This window comes from Microcaecilia unicolor, chromosome 10 (assembly GCF_901765095.1).
Source record: "Microcaecilia unicolor chromosome 10, aMicUni1.1, whole genome shotgun sequence".
Classification (NCBI taxonomy): domain Eukaryota; kingdom Metazoa; phylum Chordata; class Amphibia; order Gymnophiona; family Siphonopidae; genus Microcaecilia; species Microcaecilia unicolor.
The window spans coordinates 5,717,817-5,742,884 of NC_044040.1; the positions used below are offsets into that span (position 1 = coordinate 5,717,817).

General features: G+C 42.2%; 1 protein-coding gene across 4 annotated transcripts in view; it reads left to right on the forward strand.

The window, feature by feature from the left end:
• Positions 1-25,068, forward strand: part of BEND7 (BEN domain containing 7) — an 88,270-nt gene that overhangs the window by 5,608 nt on the left and 57,594 nt on the right. For all 4 annotated transcript variants that reach the window (XR_003943553.1, XM_030216076.1, XM_030216075.1 and 1 more), the window contains exon 2: positions 3,452-3,529. Coding sequence is in view for 3 of the 4 variants with exons in the window: in XM_030216076.1 (XP_030071936.1) it covers positions 3,452-3,529 (78 nt within the window). In the remaining variant the exon portion in view is untranslated. The remainder of the gene's footprint in view (positions 1-3,451; positions 3,530-25,068) is intronic.

Below are 25,068 nucleotides of genomic sequence, written 5' to 3' on the forward strand. Positions count from 1 at the left end.
AACCTTGAATATCTTTGTGTCATCAGCAAATTTAATTACCTCACTAGTTACTCCCATCTCTAGATCATTTGTAAATATGTTAAAAAGCAGAGGTCCCAGCAAAGAGCCCTGGGGAACCCCACTATCTACCCTTTTCCATTGAGAATAGTGACCAAAACTCTACTCTTTGTTTTTAATCCACAATAGGACGCTACCTCCTACCCCGTGACTCTCTAGTTTCCTCAGGAGTCTTTCATGAAGTGCTTTGTCAAATGCCTTTTGAAAATCCAGATAACTCAATATCAACTGGCTCACCTTTATCCACATGTTTGTTCATCCCTTCAAAGAAGTGACAGATTTTTGTTGAGGACTGTAGTTTCCTAAACCTGTCTTCAGGAATTTTGATTTGGTTTTCTAGATCTCCACAATGGACTACATTTAGTAAATCGCATGGAAAAAAAATGCATCGAGTGGTGTTCTGTAAAGGATATCCATCCACACTTTATAGAATAGCGCCTAACCCGTGCCTGAATTTACACCTGCTGAAACCAGGTATGAATGCCGCTTATTAAAATGCGTGTAAGTCATAGGAACACCTCCAAAATGCCCCTAAACACGCTCCCTTGAAATTATGTGCTATAAACGTGCATATCGTTATAGAATTTGATGTGTGCATAACTCCCAATTAAGGCCAGTTTAGCCATTAATTGGTTAACTAGGCTGATCAGCTCATTAATTAAGTTGCACGTGTGCACAACTTTAGTTGCCACATCTAGAATCCAGGCGAATGAATATACACAAGATATATCTTGTAACCAGGTACCTCGCTTGTGCAGCCAAGGATAGAACAATCTCCTCCAGCCACAGGCTCCCGGTACAGTGAAGAAACAGATGTCCACCAGTAACTTCAATCTTAAGAACTTTTATTCCATGCAGGTTTCTAGTACACAGTTCCAATAGCAGCCTAGCACATACCAGGATTCAATACAGGCTCCAGTCTGGGCTCTTTATCCAGGGTACAATAAACAGTAATTCAATTCCCCAGACAAACAGTTCTTTCAGTTCATCATCACAGTTCAGTCACCCAGTAGCATTTTCTACCTTCTATCCTCTTTACCTTCAGGAGAGTTCAATATTTTAGGGACTCCTTCTACCCAAGGGTTTTCCCCGGCATCAGCTTCACAGTGAATTCAATACTTTTGGGACTTCCTGTCACCCAAGGAATCTCAGCCTGCTTCAGTACTTTAGGGACCTCCCTGCCCAAGGATTTTCAGCCTGCAACTGCTTCTCTCCTTCTGCTTCTCTCTCCTGAACTGAACTCCTCTACTGGGACTCCTTCCCACCTGCCTAATCCAATCCCTGGCTTCAGCTACCACCACCAATCATTCTCCTTCCATTAGCTTCCTCACACCCAAACCACTGAGTTAAGCATTAGACTAATGAGACCAATGATGAGCTCCTGCACACGGGGTTTCCTACTCTTTTCGCCTAGTGGCAGCCACTCTACACCACCTGCCAGCCTACACCCATGTCTTCCCCGATTGCAGCTAGGAGTCCAGTCCGGGTTCTTCATCTCCCCCTCTGGCTCCTTGCCTGCAATGCCTTCTGGACTTGTATTTCAGACTGAAACTACCTTAACCCAACTATCCTGGAGGTGACTTTATCACAATCTACATTCGCTACCTCCGTTCTGTGGAAATATACATTGTGCTTTATTCTTTATAAAAATCTAGATAATCAGGCCAACTGGGATCCTCTAAGACCAGGTTTGGAAACAGCGATTTAGGAGATGCTTTCCAGTGTGAGCAGACGTCTTTGAGAACTGTTGCCGGGAGCTTTCTGTGGTAATATTACATTGTTTTAGGAGCCAATGCAGAAAGCCGCTTGGTAGACCCGCATACAGATGGCTGAGCGCACAACTTAATTCTGCGCCAAGCAAAAAGTAAATAACATGCACATTTTAAGCATATTGAATCGGGGGAAGCATATCGGACAATGCACACAAAGGTTTTGCGGCAAGCACCTGCTACTTGTGCGCATGTCCTGAGAAAAAGAAAGTGCTCACACATATTGGCAGCTGTTCTGCTCGGAAATATTAGCTTCTCAAAAATTGCTTTCACGTAAAATGTTTGCAAGGCTGATATTTAATTACAGGAGAAGAGGCGCAGGTATGTGTTGGCATTTCGGTTTTGTTCGGATACGGACATGAGCTGTTATCTGTCATCCGTTTTTGTTTTGTTTTTTAAGTCACAGGCACTTGTTCCGATCACTGCAAAAAAGGCAAAACTAGTTTATAAATGTGTGAAACAGGCATTAAATCCTTTCATCCAACTCTTCTGTGCTGCCCCGGACCTGGTGAAAAACGTGTTAGAAGAAACTGTGTTTCTGTGCATTCAGGAGGAATACTTAATTACCTGATTAGCATATATTTTAATGAAGCGTGCATCCAATTCCACACATCTTAACACCCATGCTCAACCCCTCTCTGCATTGCATGGCCAGTAACGTGCATACATTATGGAAGAGTTTGTTTCGGTGAAATATGTTGGCTCTCCCCTGAAGCAGCGTGTGCAGAACAGAGCCCCTGTTGGGAATCCATTTGGAGATTCCGAAGTAACTTTCTTGTGCCAGCGTTCTTTATGTCTCAAGTGACTGGAAGTTAGGAGTATCTTTGGCTGTTTTGGACACCATGTGTATCTAAGAGCTAAGTACTCTTTTGTATTTGCAGCTTTATAATGTTTTTGAAAATTGGAGACTGTGAACACCAGTGATGTTTTTCCTTGAATAAACTATTTTTTGTCATTACTTTGAAAAGCGTTTACATCAAGGGCTCACTGAGGTATTTTCTCCGGATTTTTTTCCACCACTCCTGCTTCCTTTTCTTTGATTAGAATTTGTTTTCAGTCATTAATACATTGTATAAAGAGGGTGTTAACATTTACACATGGAATATGCTAGTAAATGATTAGAATGTGTGCACATACGTGGCATTTATGCACATAAGCATTATTCTGTAAGACAGGCAGGCATGTACATGGGCAGGACTCGAACTTTGAGTATACTATAAGTTATACTACTACTTATCATTTCTATAGCGCTACTAGATGTACACAACTCTGTACACTGGACGTGAAGAGACAGTCCCTGCTTGACAGAGCTTACAATCTAATTAGGACAGACAGGACAAATAAGGGATAAGGGAATTACAAAGGCGGGAATGATAAAACATGGGTACTGAACACGTGATTAGGATTTAGGAGTTAAAAGCAGTTATGTACATATTTGTCCTTCACAAAGTACTTGCAGATTTTCCTCTGGGCACCTGTATATAGACTCAGTAGCATAGAATTGCACTCTGCCTGGGTAACCACTGTACTCGCACCCTTTATTAAAATGATCTGTAGATATTGATAAAGAGAATGTTCAAGACTAGATAGGGCTTAAAAATAATTTTACATCCTTTATGTTCCAGATTATCACGATGTGTATAAAGTCTCAGGCTACAGCAGTGATGTCAATGGGGAGACCAAAGAAGCACCTCAGTTTGTCGGTACAGTATTCCTTCCCCCTCTCCCCCCCCCCCCAATCAGTAACTGTCGCATTAGACCCTGTAACAGTCTGTGGTAAGGCTGAGGAGTGTCAAGTCGTGCTTCAGATAGTCACAAAATGTGCAACTTGTTTCACTGCTTTGGAGCAGCATTTTCACCTGTCCATTCTACACACCGGTAATAATCTTGTGCCCCTGAATCATCATCTTTGATATCCTGATCATTGTGTAAGTTAGTGGGGAAAGGCCACTGTTTTAACCCCCCCCCCCCCCCAAAAAAAAAAAAAAAAGACCAACCCAAAACGTATCTAGCATGTATATGGCATCAACATTACCCCTGCAATCACTATTGATTATTAAGTTATCCTGTACTGTAGTTCCAAAGATGAGATGGGGTTTTCAGAGGCCATGGAGGATCCCCACCCATCAAATAAGTAAAATTGTCCATTCAGTGACATGGAATTTTATGTTGGCTGAGCTTTTGTTAAGCAGCATGCATGCCCTGTATTCATTCTATACAAAACTGTCTCGTGCATAGTCGTTGAACATAGATCCTGAAAACCTGACTGCTGAGCTTTGTCCTGAGTTGAGAACCTGTGCAATAAACAGTTTGTTAGTCTTCAGTGAACTGGAAGCAGCTCCCGGATGAGCAGAGCTGAATCCCTAAGTTTTTAGGAACGTTATTTACAACTGTTTAGCAATTTTGTTTGCTTAAATGTTATGTACACAAACTACAGTGTTGGCTGATACAGTATTTTGGTTAGCACAGTGCTAGCTGAAAATATTATTTTAAAGGGACTTTCACTAACCCATGCAGGAGATTTAGGTTGTATTCTTGGCTTGGGCATTTGCGGGGTGGGGAGGGGTAAATGGTGCAGAAGAGCCTTGCACAGTCAGAGGGAAGCAATGAGATGACGCGAGGGTACATGATAGCTAGTGATGCCTTGCAGGGAATGCTGGACGCTGACTTGATTACAGGTGTTTGGAGCAGCAATTAAACATTACATTGGATGTTGTGTAGCACAAACTACACCCTGGCGAACGCGATTATACACACCTCCTCTCAGGCCAGAATTATCTTTTAGTTTCTCGGGATATATTTTCTAATATTTCTAAAGCAGAAATTGGCCCTTATGGGATCTCCGATCATGCTTTAGTCTGGCTGCTGCTATGGGTGGGGGGAGGGGTTCTGATTCCTTTCGGTGGAGATTTCCTTTAGAATTATACATTGATTCTTAATTTCATGATTTACATCAGAAATGGCAGGACTATTTTTTTCGTAATCAACAACATTTAACCAGACCTATTCTTTTTTTAGGACACAGCAAAAGCAGTTTTAAGGGGAGAAATTATTGCTTACTGCAAGCAGATATGCAAAGTGCAGGACCACCAACCACATTTCTCATTTAGAGGCTGAGGTGTGCAAATTTTGATGCCTATTTAGTATATCTCCTACAGCTCGAACTAAAGCTCTTTTGCTTACCTCTTAGGCTGATCTTAATGTGCTTCTGCATCAACGGGCTGTTAAATCCCTTACATATTAAAAACGTCAGTTATCTTCATGGTAATAAAAGTGGCCGACTCATGTCGTACTTAATTCATGCTCGCACTGGTCCTAAGAAGGTTTTGCAGTTACACTAAGCCAATGGTTCACTTACTCGGATGTGGAGATCAATTCCATTTTTTGATAATTTTTTGAAACTCTTTACAGCTCTGAGGTGGAACCAGAGGCTATGAAAGTGGCACAACCCAAGAATCGTCCCCCCCCCCCCCCCAAAAAAAAAAAAAAAAAAAAAATGACAGATTGGTGAAAAGCAGAAAACTCTTACTGATTGAAGACTCCATTATCAGAGGCATTAACTTAGGAACACAGTTCAAGGGTTCCAACCTAGTGAAATGCCTTCCAGGATCTTCAGCTACCGGATGTACTGACCAAATTCTGAAAGTGATCCGAGAAGAGAGTACGGCTTCGAATATTGATGTTGTAATTCACCTGGGGACAAATGATCTGGCCAACAATAGCAAATTCCAGAAGCTTGGGGAGGGACTGAAATCTTTGGTTCAGACTGTGGTTTTTTCTGAAGTAATTCCCACGTGGGAGAAGAAAGACTACGCAAAACAGAGGAATTCAATAAAGTGGCTTGAGTCTTGGTGTAAAGAAGAAGGTTTTAGTCACATAGGGGCGTGGGATAATAAGTGGAAAAATAACAGGCTGTACCGTAATGATGAGCTACATCTTTCGGTGACGGGGAAAAAGGATCCTTGGGGAGAAATTCAGACAGTATGTTTCTAGACATTTAAACTAGAAGGCGGGGGTGGCAAAAGGAAACAAGGGAATTCGGAAAGTCACCCCCAGAATAAACTTGATGGCAGAGAGAAGGGTCATCTAAATACAGAAAACCACCTAAACTCTCTACGCAGATGGAAAGCAATGAGCACAAATGCTCGCAGTCTAGGTAAAAAGGTTCAAGACTTGCAAGCCCTGATGTTTGAAGAAAACTTGGATATTGTTGCTATTACAGAGAGGAGAGACAAAAGATTTTGCAAGTTGCAGTTTCTTCATTGCTTTGAAAGTATAAGGCAATATGGTCTTGAGTCAGTATCAGTTGCCGAATTTGCCCTTTTGTTTGGATATAGGGGCTCAATCAATTGAAGGGCTTATTTCCAAAACCCGCTAAGTCCATATTAGTTGCATTGGACATAGAGGAATTTGGAAATAAGCCCTTCAATTTTTAACATATTCAGAGGTGAAGAACATAAGAATAGCCATACTGGGGCAGACCGATGGTCCATCCAGCCCAGTATCCTGCTTCCAGCAGTGACCAATCCATATTACACATATCTGGCAGAGTACCAAGATTCCATGCTACCAATCCCAGGGACAGCAGTGGCTTCCCTATTTCTATCTCAATAGCAGACAGTAGACTTTTCCTCCAGGAACTTGTCCAAACTCAGATATGCTAACTGCTGTTACCTCATCCTCTGGTAATGCATTCCAAAGCTTAACTATTCATTGAGTGAAAATATTTTCTCCTATTCATTTTTATTTATTTGTCACATTTGTACCCCACATTTTCCCACCTATTTGCAGGCTCAGTGTGGCTTACATAGAGGCTCATTTTCAAAGCACTTAGCCTCCCAAAGTTCCATAGAAACCTATGGAACTTAGCCTCCCAAAGTGCTTTGAAAATATGCCTCTTAGTAACGTAATGGCATTTGTCAATTTGGTTGATAACAAATACAGGTTGTATTGTGGTCTGATGAGGTAGGTGTGTATCAGGCAGCAGGAGGGTCGAAGGGAATGTAGATTATATATTGTCCAGTAAGATCATGGTTATGCTGTGTTGCTGGGTTTGGGGATTTACGGTGGGTCGGTGGGGTAAGCCTTTTTGAAGAGGTTGGTTTTTAGTATTACCATGTAACGTCATTCAGTGTCCCCTGGTCTTAGTACTTTTTTGAAAGAATAAAAAAATCAATTCACGTTTACCCATTCTACACCACTCGGGATTTTGTAGACCTCTCTCATGTTCCCCCCCATCAGCCGTGTTCTAATGGACTTCACTTTATCAATCTTTTGCAAAACTGTGCATGCTTTGGAAGCTTAAACCTTGCTTAAGCATGGATAATCTTTGTACAGTAGTTCTTTATTAAGGAGGAGGTTGGGAATTACAGACCTTTCAGATTGACCTCGGTGGTGAGTAAGCTAATGGAAACGCTTCTAAAGAGGAGGATTGTGACATTTCTTGAACTATATGGAATGCGGAACCAGAGGCAGCATGGCTTCACTAGTGGCAGGTTGTGTCAGACGAATTTGACTGTCTTCTTCGACTGGGTGACCAAACAGTTGGATGTGGGAGGGGTGCTTGATGTGGTATACTTGGATTTCAGCAAAGCCTTTGACACTGTTCCGCACAGGCGACTGATAAATAAATTGAGTGCCCTCGGTGTGGGACCTAGAGTAACTGATGGGTAAAAAATTGGTTGAATGGTAGGAGACAGAGGGTGGTGGTAAATGGAGCTTGCTCTGAAGAAAAGGAGGTTGTCAGTGGAGTACCGCAGGGATCGTTCCTAGGGCCGGCTCTTTTTTAACGTCTTTGTGAGCGATATTGCGGAAGGGCTGTCTGGTAAGGTTTGTCACTTTGCGGATGATACTAAACTCTGAAACAGGGTGGACACCCTGGAGGGTGTGAATGACATGAGGAAGGACCTAGCGAAGCTAGAGGAATGGACCGATATCTGGCAACTAAGGTTTAATCCCAAAAATGCAGGGTCATGCACCTGGGTCGCAAAAATCCGAGGGAACGGTACAGTATAGGGGGTGTATTGCTTCAGTGTGTGAAGGAAGAGCGGGACGGGGGTGATTGTGTCTGACAATCTTAAAGCTTTCAAACAGATAGGAAAAGCGATAGCTAAAGCCAGAAGGATGCTTGGGTACATAAAGAGAGGCATGACTAGCAGGAAAAAGGAGGTGATAGTGCCGTTGTATAAGTCTCTGGTGAGACCTCATTTGGAGTACTGCGTGCAGTTCTGGAGACCGCACCTACGGAAAGATATAAACAGGATGGAGTCGGTCCAGAGGGCAGCTACGAAATTACTAAGCAGTCTTGAATGCAAAAATTATAGGGACAAGCTTATGAACCTCAACATGTATATGCTGGGAGAGAGGAGACATGATAGAAACATTTAAATATCTCAAGGGCATTTATGTACAGGAAGAGAGCCTTTTCCAAATGAAGGAGAGCTCTGGAATGAGGGGGCATATGATAAAGTTTAGAGGGAATAGGCTTAGGAGTAACGTATTTCACAGAAAGGGTGGTGGAGGCGTGGAATGGCCTCCCGGTGGAGGTGGTGGAGTCGAGCACTGTTCCATAATTTAAAAAGGCATGGGATAAGCATGTGGGATCGCTTAGGAACAGGAAGAATTAGGGGTTACAGAGGATGGGCAGACTGGGTCATACGGCCTTTATCTGCCGTCATGTTTCTATTTAGATTGTTTATTAAAAACTTGATATACCACCTTTCAAAATAAAATCAAAGTGGTTTACAATTTCTAAAAACAGGAAAAGAACTACAAATCTGATAGAAAAGAGAAAAAAAAAAAAGTAGCCTACCAGTTCTGTTGGGTCCCAGGTCCCAGCTCCCTCGGAGAAGGCCTGAGTGAACGGATGAGCTTTCACCAGGGCCCTAAATTTGGTATAAGATTGTTCTGATTGAATTTCTGGGGGCAAGGAATTCCAAAGTGTTGGAGCAATAGAAAAAAAGGCAGAGTGACGAGTTGATTCCAATCTGGCACACTGGACAGCTAGGGTAACCAAGCAATGAGCAACTAATAACCACAATATACATGTAGGAATATGAGGGATAATGAAAGAAGCAAGATATGACGGAGCACTTATGTGCAAATTTATGAGCTAGTGTGAAAAGCTTATGTTGAATATGATAAGCGATTGGTAACCAATGATGTTGTTTGAAAAGAGACATAATGTGATCATATTTATGAGCAAGGAGCCGTATCACTGTATTTTGGACTATCTGAAGCCTTTTTAAAAAAAAGCATTGGGAGGCCCGCATAGACCACATTGCAGTAGAAGCTGCTAACGAATATAATCAAGTAGCAAGGATTTATCATCCAAATATGGATGCCATGAATGAATCAGTCAAAGGGACTTGAAACACCATCTAGTGATTCTGCTAATATGAGGCTCAAATGTTAGTGGAGCGTTGAGGATTACTCCAAGATATTGAAAGGAATTCACCAGTGTCACAGGAGAACCCAAGACAGAAGGAGACACAGCAGGTGAATTTGAGTAGCCTGTAATCCAGATTGCTACAATTTTCTCCACATTTAAAATTAGATGATTGTTAGCCATCCAGGTAGCTGCTGAATCTAAACACAACTGAAGATTATGTAAATCAGTATTAAGAGGGTCCTGTTCCAAAGTCAGAAGAATGTCATCTAAAGTTCTGAATAAGAGTAGCTAACAGACTAAGAAACATATTGAATAATAGAGGTGATGGAACAGAATCCTGTCGAACACCACAGGTTAGTGGAAAGGAATCTGAAATAGAAGTATCAAATAAAACTTGACAAGTTTGACCTGATAGAAAACCATTTAAGAATCAAACTAGAAATTCCACAAGAAGCAAGTCTTGAGATAAGAAGGGAATGACTTGCCAAGTCAAAGGCAGAAGTCAAATTCAAAGAAATAACAACTACATTACCCCTTTCAAAAGCTGAGTGGATGTCATTAAGAAGTGAAATAAAGATTGTTTCAGTGGAGTGACCTGATTTAAATCCAGATTGAAATAGGTGAAGCAACATGTTGTATCAATTGAGTAAATATGACTCACTCTATAACTTTTGCAGGAAAGGTAGGTTAGAAATAGGTCTATAATTTACAGGTAGAAAGAGTCAGTAGATAGATTTTTCAAGATCAGTTTGATAGTAGCACGCTTTCAGAGAGTGAACTTCACCAGTTTGACTCATATTAATCATGGTCATAGCTAATGGTAGAAGATGGTGGTCTGGGATCAAGAGCCATGAGGATGGAATAGGATCCAAAGAACATGTAGTCTTTCTACAAGAGCTGACACCTTACAAAATCTAGCCAATGAACTGGAAAAGTCAACTAAAGCCTCTACTTGACAATCTGGAGAAAATAAATCTCCAGTGAGTAGAATCCAAAACAGGAGAGCTTGATGAATCAACAGGAGATAGTAACATAATAAGTTACAGCAGATAAAGATTTGAACTGTCCATCCAGTCTGCCCAAAAGTCACACTCATTATTAATTCATGATTAAACCACAATGAATGTGATATTATATACTTGATCATGGTCTTTATTTGGTGTTTCTGGGACGTAGACCATAGAAGTCCGCCCAGCTCTATCCTTATGTTCCAGCTACTGGAGTTGCCATCAAAGCCACTCCAACCTATCCAAATCCATCTTGTCATTTGCGGGACCCAGACAGTAAATGTCTGCCCAGCACTGGCCTCGGTTCCGGGTACTGAAGTTGCTGTTGAAGTCCTTTCCAACCTGTCCTAAACTGGACTGCCGTATACAGAACACAGACCTACAAAGTCTGTCCAGCACTGGCCTTCGTTCTTCACAGCCAGAGTCACCATCCAAGCGTCACTCACACGTCCACACACATGCAGCCATTTAAGGTTTTTAAATACCATCCATTTTCTAAATAGAGATCCTTTGTGTTCACCTCACTCCTTTTTGAATTCAGCAGTGTTAAGATTTGTGTTAATCATTGTCATAGCTAATGGTAGAAGACCATGGACATCGAGAGCCATAAGAGTGGAATAGAATCCAAAGAACATGTCTTTCTACAAGACCTGACCACCTTACAAAATCTAGACCATGAACTGGAAAAGGATCCACCTAAAGGATCTGGAAAAGAAGCCCAAATACCCTCAATCTTCGACGAGAAAAATTCCGATACCTCGTGGTATATTTGAAGATACGACAAAGTACCAAAAACAATTGCGTCGGGTGATTACTGTTTTTTTTATTAATAGAGTCAGTATAATATTGGTGTCTCAATTCTTGAAGCTAAGAGCGGTAAAGAGAAATAAGTTTTGATCATAATATTCGAGATCAGTTGAAGACCTAGTTTGGCGCTAACGATGTGCCGCACATCGTAGCTGCCTTTTAAGTACCTGGAGATCACCTCCTTTCCATGGCTTCCTGACAGAATGGGATGCCCCTTGACGGAAAGGCACAAATTCATCCACAATAGAATTAATAGAATGCCAGGTGTCAACTTGAGCAGAAAAGGGTAAACAGTCAGCTAGGAAGCAAGAGGAAAAAAGGCAGAAGACTAGAGGGATCTCTTGATTCAAATTCCAGTACTGACGCACCCTGGTGTGAAGTACATTGAGTACTAACAGGGAGAAGTTATAAGATAGTGATCAGTCCAGGGCAAAGGAGTAGAAGAAGAGAATCTGAAAGCTGAGAGAGCAAGTCCAAGGTGTGACATGCTACGTGAGTAGGACATTTAAATATGTTCCATGAAATCCAGTGAAGAAAATAGCAAAGGAAGATGCTTAACAATGGACCAAGATGGATCATCATAATGAAATTAAAATCACCTACAATGATTAGATTAGAGAACTGAATTGCAGCCTCAGAAATACATTGCAGCAGACATTCCTGTGAGATTAAATCCAGAGTGAGAAGCATAAAATTTTTAAAAACGGAGTTTACTTAGGCCTTCCTAATGTGGTCCTTGTTGCAGATAGTCCAAAATGCTGTGTTTTTAGTGTGCATTTACCATATTTGAATATATTTCACTCAATTATTTTCACTACCCTGGTTACTGATTGTATGGTGTATTAGATTTAAAATTTTGACGTTAGATTTCTTTGTTTTTTTATTAATGGCTTTCAAAATATTACATCCATCAATAACATGAATAAAGAAATAAGAATCAAATATAAAGGAAATACTAATATTGCAAAAGTAACAAAAATTAATTGCTTTAGCTCACAAAATTGGGAGTCAAGATGTGGAAATAAAAAAATAAGGAAAAATTAAGACAAAGTCTCAAATATTCGAAAGAGACGTTACACAGTGAACATAGAACAGATTGGTTAGGGTTATTCAGTATAGTCAATTATTCAGGAACCTCCGATATTTCCCTTGAAACCAGAAGGTCCATGAGCTGCTTTGGCTCAAGAAATAAAAAAGTATTAGTACCAAAAGTAACAAAAAAATGACAAGGAAATTTCAGTATAAATGACCCTGGCAAAATAATCTAAAACACACTCATAACTTTACCAAACCATAACAGCACTAATTCCAAGGACAGGATGAGCTACAACCTTATGCGTGAAAAGGCAGCACTATAATTACACCGGGCTCTAAAACACCAGTACACAACCTAGTGAAACAAAAAAAACAAAAAAGGGCTGCAAATACTACACGCTAGCAGAATACTGCACCTTGATCACACATGAAAAACACATGACACAACAGATATGAAGGCAAAATACTGAACTGGAAAGTTATTTATTTATTTATTTATTGCATTTGTATCCCACATTTTCCCACCTATTTGCAGGCTCAATGTGGCTTACATAGTCTTGTTAACATTGTCATTCCAGGATATCAGATACAGTTAGTATTGTGCAGAGATTAAGTAAGGGAAGAGAGAAGAAGGAAGGGAGTGATTAGGGTAGTTGTGGAAGGTGGGCTTTCATAACTGAGTGGTTGCTGAGGTGGATTAGAGAGGTTATTGGTTCTCATTGTAGGCTTTGTTGAAGAGATATGTTTTCATAGATTTGCGAAAGTTACCTCAAGAAGTCATACTCCACATGCAGCAATACTAGAAAAATTGAAACTTGCATGCAAAATATCACAGATGCACATTTCCAAAAGCTGACATATTCTGAATATAATACTTTTTTCTACCTTTGTTGTCTGATCATTTAGTTTTTCTATTCGTTTTGGTCCCAGTGTCTTCTGTTTTATGCAGTGTCTTCTTTCCATTTGATATTTTTTCACTCACCATGTCCACCATCCTCCTGTGTCCTTATGCGTCCTGTCTACCATCTGTAGCCCTGGCCCTATCCTTCCTTGAGTTTCAGTATCTGCCTCAAAGTGATCCGAACCAGCCCTTAAATTCAGCTGTTTTCCCTCCATCCATATCCAGCATTTCTCCTCACTCCCCTCCCCTCCATCCATGTGCATCTACTTCCTCTGTCTTCCCTCCCCTCCATCCATGTCCAGCATTTCTCCTCTCTCTCTTCCACTCCATCCGTGTGCATTTCCTTCCCTCCATCCTTGTCCAACATTTCTCCTCTGTTCCCTGCCCCCCACTCCATATCTGTCCAGTATTTCTCCTCTCTTCCCTTCCCTCCACCCATGTGCATCTCCTTCCTGACTTCCCTCCCCTCCATCCATCCATGTCCAACAACTCTCGATTCTCCCCTGCCCTCTCCTCCATCCACCCATATCCAGCAAATTTCCTCTCTCCCCTGCCCCCTCCATTCATCCATCCATGTCCAGCAATTCTCCTCTCTCCCTTGCCCTCCCCGCCATGCATCCATCCATGTCCAGCAACTCTCCATTCTCCCCTGCCCTCTCCTCCATCCACCCATATCCAGCAAATTTCCTCTCTCCCCTGCCCTCCCCTCCATCCATCCATGTCCAACAATTCTCCTCTCCTCTGCCCTCCTCTCCATCCATCCATGTCCATCAACTCTCCATTCTCCCCTGTCCTCTCCTCCATCCATCCATATCCAGCAAATTTCCTCTCTCCCCTGTCCTCTCCTCCATCCATCCATATCCAGCAAATTTCCTCTCTCCCCTACCCCCTCCATCCACCCATGTCCAGCAACTCTCCATTCTCCCCTGCCCGCCCCTCCATCCATCCATGTCCAGCAAATTTCCTCTCTCCTCTGCTACCATTCCTCCATCCATGTCCAGCAATTCTCCTCTCTCCCCTGCCCTCCCCTCCTCTCCTGTCCAGCGATCTCTTCTCTCCCGCTGCCCTCCCCTCCCATCCATGTCCAGCGATTCTCTCTGCCTTCCCTCAGCTCCCTGACAGCCTTCCTGCCCCCCCCCCCCCCCGCACGTTTAACCGTTTTACTTTCAGGCGCAGCGACGGCAGTGAAGAGGACAACACAGCGAGCTCACCTACAGCTTCTCCCTTCCCTCACACAGTGTCCCGTCTTCTGCGATGATGTATTTCCTGTTTCCGCGAGGGTTGGACACTGTGTGAGCCCGCTATGTTGTCCTCTTCACTGCCATTGCTGCGCCTGAAAGTAAAAGGGTTAAACGCGTAGTGTGGGGGGGAAGGAACGAAGAGGAGGGCTGTCAGTCGGGGAGCCGAGGGCGGGAAGGAGGGACCGTCCGGTCCGAGAGCTGCCTGCAGTGCTGCGCCAGCCTTGTGCTTGGGGGGGGGGGGGCAGCAGCCAGGGGAAGGTCACGGTTGGGCCTTCCCAAGCCTCTTATATGGGGGCGCCTATGATGAAATGATTTTTCAGTGACCCTCACTTTGGAAAGCATTTAAAATTTTAAAAAATATTTTATGCTTGTGTCTTTTTTCTCATTGTTTAATTTGTTATTGTATAAAGACGTAGATGATTTAATTATGCATTTAAGTTGCATATTACTTAGAATTTTATAAAATTCAGGGTAGAAATGTTTTAAATAAATAAATTGCAGAATATCGTTAGCAGGCAGGAAATGAATGTAAAGCCAGGGATCAGGTATTAGAACAAGGAGGGAAAATGGACATCTGAGCTGGCTCATTGCTTTGCTTTATTTGTTGTCTTATTCTGCTGTTGCTTTTGTTTCCTATGGGAACAAAAGATAGAACATCTTGGGAGCATTTCCATACCAATTAGGACTTATCCAGAGAAAGCCGAACAGAGGATTGCAAATGACTATAAATAATAAAAATCAGGGCAATTTATCCAGTGTATTTATATGGCTTATTATGTTGACGACTTGTTGGAGAACCCCAAAATTGAGAATCCTTGCTTCTCAGAGGTGTAAAACACAAATGTGTCTTGGCTGTAAATTCTTCTTCATTATCTGAGTTCAGCCAGGATCCCCATGTTTTCTCTGCTGTTTCTCCATGCCAACATTGTGTTTGCATAAATTATCCAGCCTTGCACTGTATTTCGATGCAGGCTTTTGAGTGAACTCTCTTCTGGAATTCTCGGTATGCTTGCTTGCACAGTCTAGAAAATATAGAAGGTTAACGTTTTTGTGGGGATAAGGAGCATGGGGAAATTGGCAGATCTATTACTGAGATGTTAAATTTATTATAGCAGGGCATAACAGGGCAGAGTTGTAAAAATGACATTGCTGATATCTTTTATTAATGTTGCTAAAATTTCTAAGTCCATGCATAAATGTTTATTAGGTATCTTTAAATAGTGCTAATTTTCACTTAGGGAGCCCGCTGCTTGCTAATGTTGCGATTGTGTGTTCACCCCATTTGCATTGCTCAGTTCTTGGGATGCTTCTCTGGCAAGCAGTTTGTGTAATTGGGGTTTTACATCTTTGACATCTGGATAACAGACATTCAGTTTCCAGGAAGCCCTATTTGGTTTTGCATCTCCTGCCGCCTTTGGTGGAATAGAGAATTAATGTGCTGTCTTATCACTTCTGCAGCTCCACTCCTGCTATTGTCATGGCAAAATTAAATTTGAGTCTGTTGTCAGACACTGTGCTAAGAACAATGACATATAAAGGTCTTCCCTGCATAATACCAGAGCTCTCTTTGCCACCTGGAAAGTAAGAGAGCTGTATTCAACAAGTATTAATACTCATATACGCTTTAGCACTTCACATTTTAGTATTTTATGAATTAAATCAGGAAACAGAATGAATTTTGTTTAAATCATGATTTATATATTGTCAGGAAGGTTCTGTTGAATTCTCATTTTCTAGCAGTAGTTCATATTTTCTTGTTTGTTAAAACCATAACGTGTATTCGGTAGTCTCGATACAGATGTAGATGTGTTTAATATTTTGTGGGGGTTTTGGTTTAATTTTCTTCATAAAATTGAAAGATCGGTTTACTTTAATACAGAAGCAGACACATACTCTTGAAGCTGTGTTCAATTAATCATAGATACTACTACTACTACTTAACATTTCTAGAGCGCTACTAGGGTTACGCAGCGCTGTACAGAGCAATAAAGAAGGACAGTCCCTGCTCAAAGCAGCTTACAATCTAAAGGACGAAATGTCAAGTTGGGGCAGTCTAGATTTCCTGAGTAGAGGTAAAGTGGTTAGGTGCCGAAGGCTTTGAGCAAGGATTTGAAGATGGGTAGGGAGGGGGCCTGGCGTATGTGCTCAGGGAGTTTATTCCACGCATGAGGTGAGGCGAGGCAGAAAGGGCGGAGCCTGGAGTTGGCGGTGGTGGAGAAGGGTACTGAGAGGAGGGATTTGTCCTGAGAGCGAAGGTTACGGGTGGGAGCATAAGGGGAGATTAGGGTAGAGAGGTAAGGAGGGGCTGCAGATCGAGTGCATTTGTAGGTTAGTAGGAGAAGCTTGAACTGTATGTGGTATCTGATCGGAAGCCAGTGAAGTGACTTGAGGAGAGGGGTGATATGAGATGTTTGGAGGAAAGTTTTGCCAGGATGTGCCGGGGGACTGTTGCCATTCCCAAATGGGCTTCTAAACTGTATTAATAAGGTTGTTTTATTTTGGTTAGATTTCTTCAAAAAACGACAACAAGAATTATTTTAACATTATTTTATTGTTGAAAGCACATCTGTTTCTTTGAGGCCTTTTAGTTTTAAATGATGAATAGAAGAATCTGTAATATGGCACAGTTTGGGCTGTTATTTTGTTTTTGTAATTTTAATTGTGTATACTGTAATCCGCCTAGTTAATAGGTGGGCTAAAAATGTGAAATAAATGAAATAAAAAAAAATGTATGTATTTTCCTGTTGTCTACGGAAAACCAGTACAGGTAAACTATTCTGTTTCTCCAATGACAAAATGCCGCCATGAAGCTGAGAATTGCAACCCAGGAAATAACAGATTGGGGGGCTGAAAACGTCAACTAAGTGAAGAGCTTATATGGGTCTGACTGTCCGAAAACCCTATCAGGTCTTGAAGACCATAATAAAAGCCTGCACTGAAGACCACATAGCCACCCTGCAAATGTTCTGAATTGCAATGGTGATGGCTTTTGCTCTGAGATGTATTCTGACTTGGCCAGGAGTTAAAGTTTTGCTTCTGCATATGAAAAGGATGTACGGTCTGAAATCCACTTTATGCAGTTGGAGGTTGTAAAACAGATCTCTCTTCCAGTCTGTTTTGAATGGATCACGTTCCTGTTTTTTGCTATGTGGTTTTGGAAAGAAACTGTAAGTAAGTATGATTGAGGTGGAACTCAGATACTACTTTTGGAAGGAATTTTGGGTGAGTGCATAGCATTTTTTGGTTAGGGAAGAACTGAGTGTAAGGAGGATATTCCACAAAAGCCTGAATTTCACTTACCCTGCCTGCAGAAATTATAGCTACTAGGAATGACGACAAAGTAGCAATGACCTACCACAATGTTTAAGTCCTACGAGAGGATCCATTTTTGTAACTGGTTGTCTTGCATGAGTCCTTGCTTCCCAGTTACCGAGTTATGATGTGCTGATATGACAATCAAGTGAATTTGTACTGTTTGTTTTCAAGCCAAACTTGGATAGGTAGAGCAAATAGGCTGTTTTGTGAAATGGCCTCCTCTCATGTAACAAAGGAAAACCGTTATGAATAATAAGATTTTTATGGTTGAAGGTCATCTTGAAGGAAATAGAATTTCCTGTATTGAGCTTAGAACACAAGTAACCTCTCAAGCTGTTAATTTTAGGGATCGGAGATTGGGGTGAAACGACAACCTCTCAGAAGATTTGAGATTTCCTGCCATCATAGCTGCCTCTCCTCTGTCTTTTGAGAAAGGGGTTGAGTATGTTTTCACTGGAACTTGAATAGCCATTGCACCGGTCTCATTGTCAACCTTGCCTGGAGAATTACATGAACTGATGCTACTATATGCACTAATACCTAAGAATCTTCTCACTAAACCCTCTTGGTTCTACTTAGTTGCTTGCACTTTGCAACTGTAGACAGACTTCCAACTTCTGTCCTGAGGTAGAAATGCCTTGCCCAAAGAGGTGACAAGATGTGCCCCTATGAAGGTTAGAGTTTGAATGGGAGTGAGAGAGATTTTCTGATAAACCTATTGAGTAAGGTTTTCTTTAGACAGAAACACCAGTTCCAGGATTTCCACTAAAATTTAATAAGCCAAGCTAGGGGCGAATGAAAACTCCTTGTTTCCTGAGGTGATCTGCTGCCACCACAAGATATTTGGAGTTGATGACCAGCTAATATCCAATATTGGTAATGGTCTGTTTTGAAAAGTAAATCTCAGGTACTTCTAATGGTGACTTGGATTGTGAATATCAGCATCCTTTAATTCCAGCAAAACTGACGAGTCGTTTGACGAAACAAAGGAAGAGCCTTTGTTAAAGAGTTTGTCTTGAATTTTTCCTTTAAATATTCCAGCTTCTCTTCGCTTTTGTAGCAGTATTTGTGACAGCTATAGCCATTTGAAATTCTGTTCACCATTTGTTGTAGTTTTTAGTGCTACTTCTAATAAATATTCAGTTGTACGTGCATTTCCTGACATCAATTATTTCAGTTAAGGAAGATGCTCCTTTCTCTCGATACTTAAGCACGTATGATGGGATCATTGTGGCTATAACTCCACCCAACAAGATTCAGGTTCTGTGCACTCGAACAATTCTGATTTGATTTGCCCCATTATTATAACCAATTTATCGTGTTGTATATGTATAAGGTTGGGGCTGTCCAAGGTACTAGTGAGTAGATTTTTTTATGGGAGAGGGGGAGGAGGGTTAAGTATAATTTTTGTCCTGTTAAATTTTCACTGCATTAACATTTTATTTTAAACTTATACACCACCTTCCTAAAACATCATGTGTTTGAAATAAAATACAATCAAAGCGGCTCTTTTACTGAGCTGTGTTAGGTTCTAACGCAGCTTAAAATGGCATACCGCGGGATGAGCTCGGACATCCTGAGGTAAGTGTCAAATGTGCACACACTAACAGCATGCTAAATATTAATTGTTTTGTTTGAAAGGGGGGGGGTGCCTGGGGTGGAGAGTGGGCGTTCCTCAGTACAGCTACATTAGCACAGGAATGGTTGGTGGTTGGGAGGCGGGGATAGTGCTGGGCAGACTTATACGGTCTGTGCCAGAGCCGGTGGTGGGAGGCGGGGCTGGTGGTTGGGAGGTGGGGATAGTGCTGGGCAGACTTATACGGTCTGTGCCACAGCTGGTGGTTGGGTGGTGGGGATAGTGCTGGGCAGACTTATACGGTCTGTGCCAGAGCCGGTGGTGGGAGGCGGAGCTGGTGGTTGGGAGGAGGGGATAGTGCTGGGCAGACTTATACGGTCTATGCCAGAGCCGGTGGTGGGAGGCGGGGCTGGTGGTTGGGAGGCAGGGATAGTGCTGGGCAGACTTATACGGTCTGTGCCAGAGCCGGTGGTGGGAGGCGGGACTGGTGGTTGGGAGGCGGGGATAGTGCTGGGCAGACTTATATGGTCTGTGCCCTGAAGAGAACAGGTACAAATCAAGGTAGGGTATACACAGAAAGTAGCACATGTGAGTTTATCTTGTTGGGCAGACTGGATGGACCTGCAGGTCTTTTTCTGCCGTCATCTACTATGTTACTATGAATAGTGTGTGAGCCGACACCACCTACAAAATGTTTTAGGTTTTTTTTAATAGATATATCCTAATAGTAACATTAGTGTATGGCCATTAGTACAAAAAAAATATTTTATTGCTGCGGTAAAAACGGTCTTAGCGAGCTGGAAAAACCAGCACAAGGGCATGCGGAGACCAGTTTTTGTCACATCTTTGTAAAAGAACCCCTAAGGGTCTCGTTTAACCTGAACATTTGACTGCAAAGGATATGTTTTGTAGCTGAAAGGCCTTTGTTCCTTTGTCAAGTTGCCTAATTGTGTGACCTTTTTTTTTTTTTGGGGGGGGGGGGGGGGGGGGGTGGAATCTGTGCATAAAGCAGCTTACTTGGTATCAAGGTCTTAAGATTTTTGCCAAAAAGAGTACAGGTTTTTGTACTTTTGTTTTTAGTAACTTATTACACAACAGTTTTGGGGGTGTCAGATTAGTGAGCTCTTGTTCACACTCCTGATGGGGTTTCCAGTATTTCCTCTCTACTACCTGTGTCCTGGCCAGCCAGTGCAGCACCAGGTCTTATCACTGTGGAAACCTGGACTGTAGCGTTCTCCAGACCATGTTACTGGTACAGTTTTCAGCCATGTCGGTGACCCAGCAGCACTCCGTGGAGTGGAGGGGTAGCCTAGAAGGAAAGAAAGAGTTCAAATCCTGCTTCTGTACCTTTATGATCTTAGGCAACTCACTTCACCCTACTTTCTTCCAGGAACAAGCTTATAAACCTCATTTATTGACCTCACGTTATTTAATACAAGCCCCACTTATATTTCTTGTCCAATTAAGCATGGATGTATATTAAACGTTAATGCAGATTAGCAAATGAAACCCTTAGATTGTAAATGCTCTTGAGCACAGTCTGGCCAATCATACCTGAAATGTAATCCTTCTTCAGCTCAGATTTGTAAAAATGAATAGCTAAATCCAAACTGTATTAAGAGCCCCCATATTTTGGCATTCTCTGTATGTGTGCTTATCGATGGACACATACAGACACACCACATATAATTATGGTGGTTGAGGCAACTGGATTTTTGTCAAGTCGCTGACTGTACTGTATCTTGAAAGATAATTGCACTGGACAGAGCATCTGTCTAGCTGCAGCAGAGAAATGTTAGATTGCTGAGGATATTTACTTGTCTCACAGCTCTGCTCATCATTGACATGCAGGTCAGAAGATTGTATAATTTTATGCTGTCATGAGAATGTAAGTAATGTGCTTTCAGCTGCATAGCACACTGCCAGTCTGAGTGTGGTGCCTTCCATTAGCAAGAAGCTATCGGGGGCTATACAAAGCCTCTTCCAGGATGTGGGGATGAAATTTAAGCAGAGACACAATATGCTCAAAATCTGTGTGGTGTATTGTGTGGTGTTAATCCAACCTCATGGCAACAAAGCCAGCCCTATACAAGGCCCTACACTCATTCTCTCAGAGTTTGCTGTTCACAGTTGCCCATTGTCTTTGTGGTAGGGAAGACTGGAACAGTGATGCCCTGAAGCCTTTGCTCTTATCCTGGGTATTTTTTTCCTTTGTGTCCCTCCCGTTTTTTCCAGTTCTGCTCTCTTGGTGGTTTGTCTGGTGCCAGTGTAGATGCAGTTCCCCAGGGGCTATGACTGAGCTCTGCATTGTTCCCTGGAACTCCTCCATCTCACCCACAGTTTAAAATGCAACATTCTGGGGGTCCAGCCTAATCCCAGGTTAAGGGTAGGGCAGATCACAAAAGTGCCAGTAGCTTTCCCTGCACATTGTTTTTTCTCTTCCAGAAATTGAAACCTGTGCAAGACTCTTACCAAATTGAGGGGCCAGTTGTGGCACTAAATTTCACCTAGTTTTGCTTGATTGATTTATTTATTACATTTGTGCCCCGCGCTTTCCCACACATTGCAAGCTCAATGCGGCTTACGTAGTAAATACAATTACAAAGTTTTGAAGGAGAATATTATAAGCAGTGAAGTGGGGTTTTGAGGATAAAAAAGTTGAACATGTAGAGGCAAACAAAGGAAAGGATAATCAAAAGGAAAAGAGATTGGGAGAGGAGAAGATAAAGGGTAAAGGAATAGACAGGGAAAGATAAAGGTATAAGGAGACTGGGATACAGTGGTGGAAATAAGTATTTGATCCCTTGCTGATTTTGTAAGTTTGCCCACTGACAAAGACATGAGCAGCCCATAATTGAAGGGTAGGTTATTGGTAACAGTGAGAGATAGCACATCACAAATTAAATCCGGAAAATCACATTGTGGAAAGTATATGAATTTATTTGCATTCTGCAGAGGGAAATAAGTATTTAATCCCTCTGGCAAACAAGACCTAATACTTGGTGGCAAAACCCTTGTTGGCAAGCACAGCGGTCAGACGTCTTCTGTAGTTGATGATGAGGTTTGCACACATGTCAGGAGGAATTTTGGTCCACTCCTCTTTGCAGATCATCTCTAAATCATTAAGAGTTCTGGGCTGTCGCTTGGCAACTCGCAGCTTCAGCTCCCTCCATAAGTTTTCAATGGGATTAAGGTCTGGTGACTGGCTAGGCCACTCCATGACCCTAATGTGCTTCTTCCTGAGCCACTCCTTTGTTGCCTTGGCTGTATGTTTTGGGTCATTGTCGTGCTGGAAGACCCAGCCACGACCCATTTTTAAGGCCCTGGCGGAGGGAAGGAGGTTGTCACTCAGAATTGTACGGTACATGGCCCCATCCATTCTCCCATTGATGCGGTGAAGTAGTCCTGTGCCCTTAGCAGAGAAACACCCCCAAAACATAACATTTCCACCTCCATGCTTGACAGTGGGGACGGTGTTCTTTGGGTCATAGGCAGCATTTCTCTTCCTCCAAACACGGCGAGTTGAGTTCATGCCAAAGAGCTCAATTTTTGTCTCATCTGACCACAGCACCTTCTCCCAATCACTCTCGGCATCATCCAGGTGTTCACTGGCAAACTTCAGACGGGCCGTCACATGTGCCTTCCGGAGCAGGGGGACCTTGCGGGCACTGCAGGATTGCAATCCGTTATGTCGTAATGTGTTACCAATGGTTTTCGTGGTGACAGTGGTCCCAGCTGCCTTGAGATCATTGACAAGTTCCCCCCTTGTAGTTGTAGGCTGATTTCTAACCTTCCTCATGATCAAGGATACCCCACGAGGTGAGATTTTGCGTGGAGCCCCAGATCTTTGTCGATTGACAGTCATTTTGTACTTCTTCCATTTTCTTACTATGGCACCAACAGTTGTCTCCTTCTCGCCCAGCGTCTTACTGATGGTTTTGTAGCCCATTCCAGCCTTGTGCAGGTGTATGATCTTGTCCCTGACATCCTTAGACAGCTCCTTGCTCTTGGCCATTTTGTAGAGGTTAGAGTCTGACTGATTCACTGAGTCTGTGGACAGGTGTCTTTCATACAGGTGACCATTGCCGACAGCTGTCTGTCATGCAGGTAACGAGTTGATTTGGAGCATCTACCTGGTCTGTAGGGGCCAGATCTCTTACTGGTTGGTGGGGGATCAAATACTTATTTCCCTCTGCAGAATGCAAATAAATTCATATACTTTCCACAATGTGATTTTCCGGATTTAATTTGTGATGTGCTATCTCTCACTGTTACCAATAACCTACCCTTCAATTATGGGCTGCTCATGTCTTTGTCAGTGGGCAAACTTACAAAATCAGCAAGGGATCAAATACTTATTTCCACCACTGTATATAAACTAAGGTATAATTCATCAGGACCAGGATTAAGAGGAAGGGTTTAAAAGTTAAGTAGGGTTATTCGGGTAAGCTGTCTTGAAAAGGTGGGTCTTGAGCATTTTCCTGAATGGTAGATGGTTGTTGATTGTTTGGTTGGATCTTGGCAAAGCATTCCAAAGCTGGCTCTTAAATCTGACCCTTTTGTATGGAAAGAAAAGGGGGGGGGGGCTATTTGAAGCACTGAGGGGGGTAGTTATCAACGTGGGCTACTGTTAAGATGAGTTATTTTAGCACAGGTCCCATTTTATACCATGAGACCTAGTTACTAATAACTGTAACAGTGAGATAACGTGTCTTCACAGTAATCCATGCTGATAAAGCCCCCCCCCCCAATAAAATAAAATAAAACCCCATCTTCACAGTAACCCACATTGATAACTTTCCTTCCTAAATGGGGAAAATATATTGGGGGTTTCTCTTATCCAATCAATCAAATTTACAGATGATTACCTAAGTTTCAGAAGTCTTCTAAAAACACATTTCTTCAGTCTGGCCTTTCTGAATGCAAAGAACTCTGTTTGAACTTTACCCACAACCTTTTCTTAATTTCGTTTCATCCTTTTTCCCCCATGTAGTCCTGCCTAATTATGCTCTCACCTATCCACCTTTAATTATTTGTTTGGCCTTCAGATAGTCTAAATCCCTGGCTACTTATTAATTTGCTTCTTGAAGTTATTGTAATTTGTGTTATGTTCTGTACGTTATTATGGTTTATTCACTTATTGTTTGTTTGTAAGCCACATTGAACCTGAGTCTATTTCGGGCTAATGTGGAGTATAAGTGTCATTAATATTTTACAGAGCCAAATCTGCCCAGTCTTGACTCTTTCTTGTTCATTAGTCATCTTTTCTTTTTTCCAGTAAATATCTATTTACATTGTTTTGAAAGCCACCTACTTGCCATGGTTCTGGATGGTTAAACAAACAAACGTACACAGGGTCAGCAAAACATATAAAGACACAATGTAAATTAATATAACAAACATTTCATCAACCCAGTTTCAAACATCTCATACATTATAAGCTTGGAAAATAGATGATTCTGGGGACTTTTCTGAACGTCCTGGGGGTCCTTACCTAGAATGCAACAAATTTGTTAAAACATTCTACCAGACTGGCCCAAAAAGTGAGAATAACTTGGCTGATGGCATTGCAGGCTGAAAAGAAGCCCACTCCTCTGCCCTTCCGAAATCCCCTAAAAGGCACAGAAAGGGCTCCTTGATGAGGCTAAAGTGAGTGCCCACCTATGGGCTGTTCTCTTGTACACGTTTGGAAGTGATGTTCCCTGGTAATTCTTCATATTTCTTCATTACCTCTCTACCCTCATTTCCCCTTACGTTCCTGCCCGTAACCTCCGCTCACAGGACAAATCCCTCCTCTCAGTACCCTTCTCCATCACCGCCAACTCCAGGCTCCGCTCATTCTGCCTCTCCTCACCCTATGCTTGGAATCAACTTCCTGAGCCCTTATGCCAAGCCCCCTCCCTACCCATCTTCAAATCCTTGCTCAAAGCCCACCTCTTCAATGTTGCTTTCGGCACCTAACCTTTATAC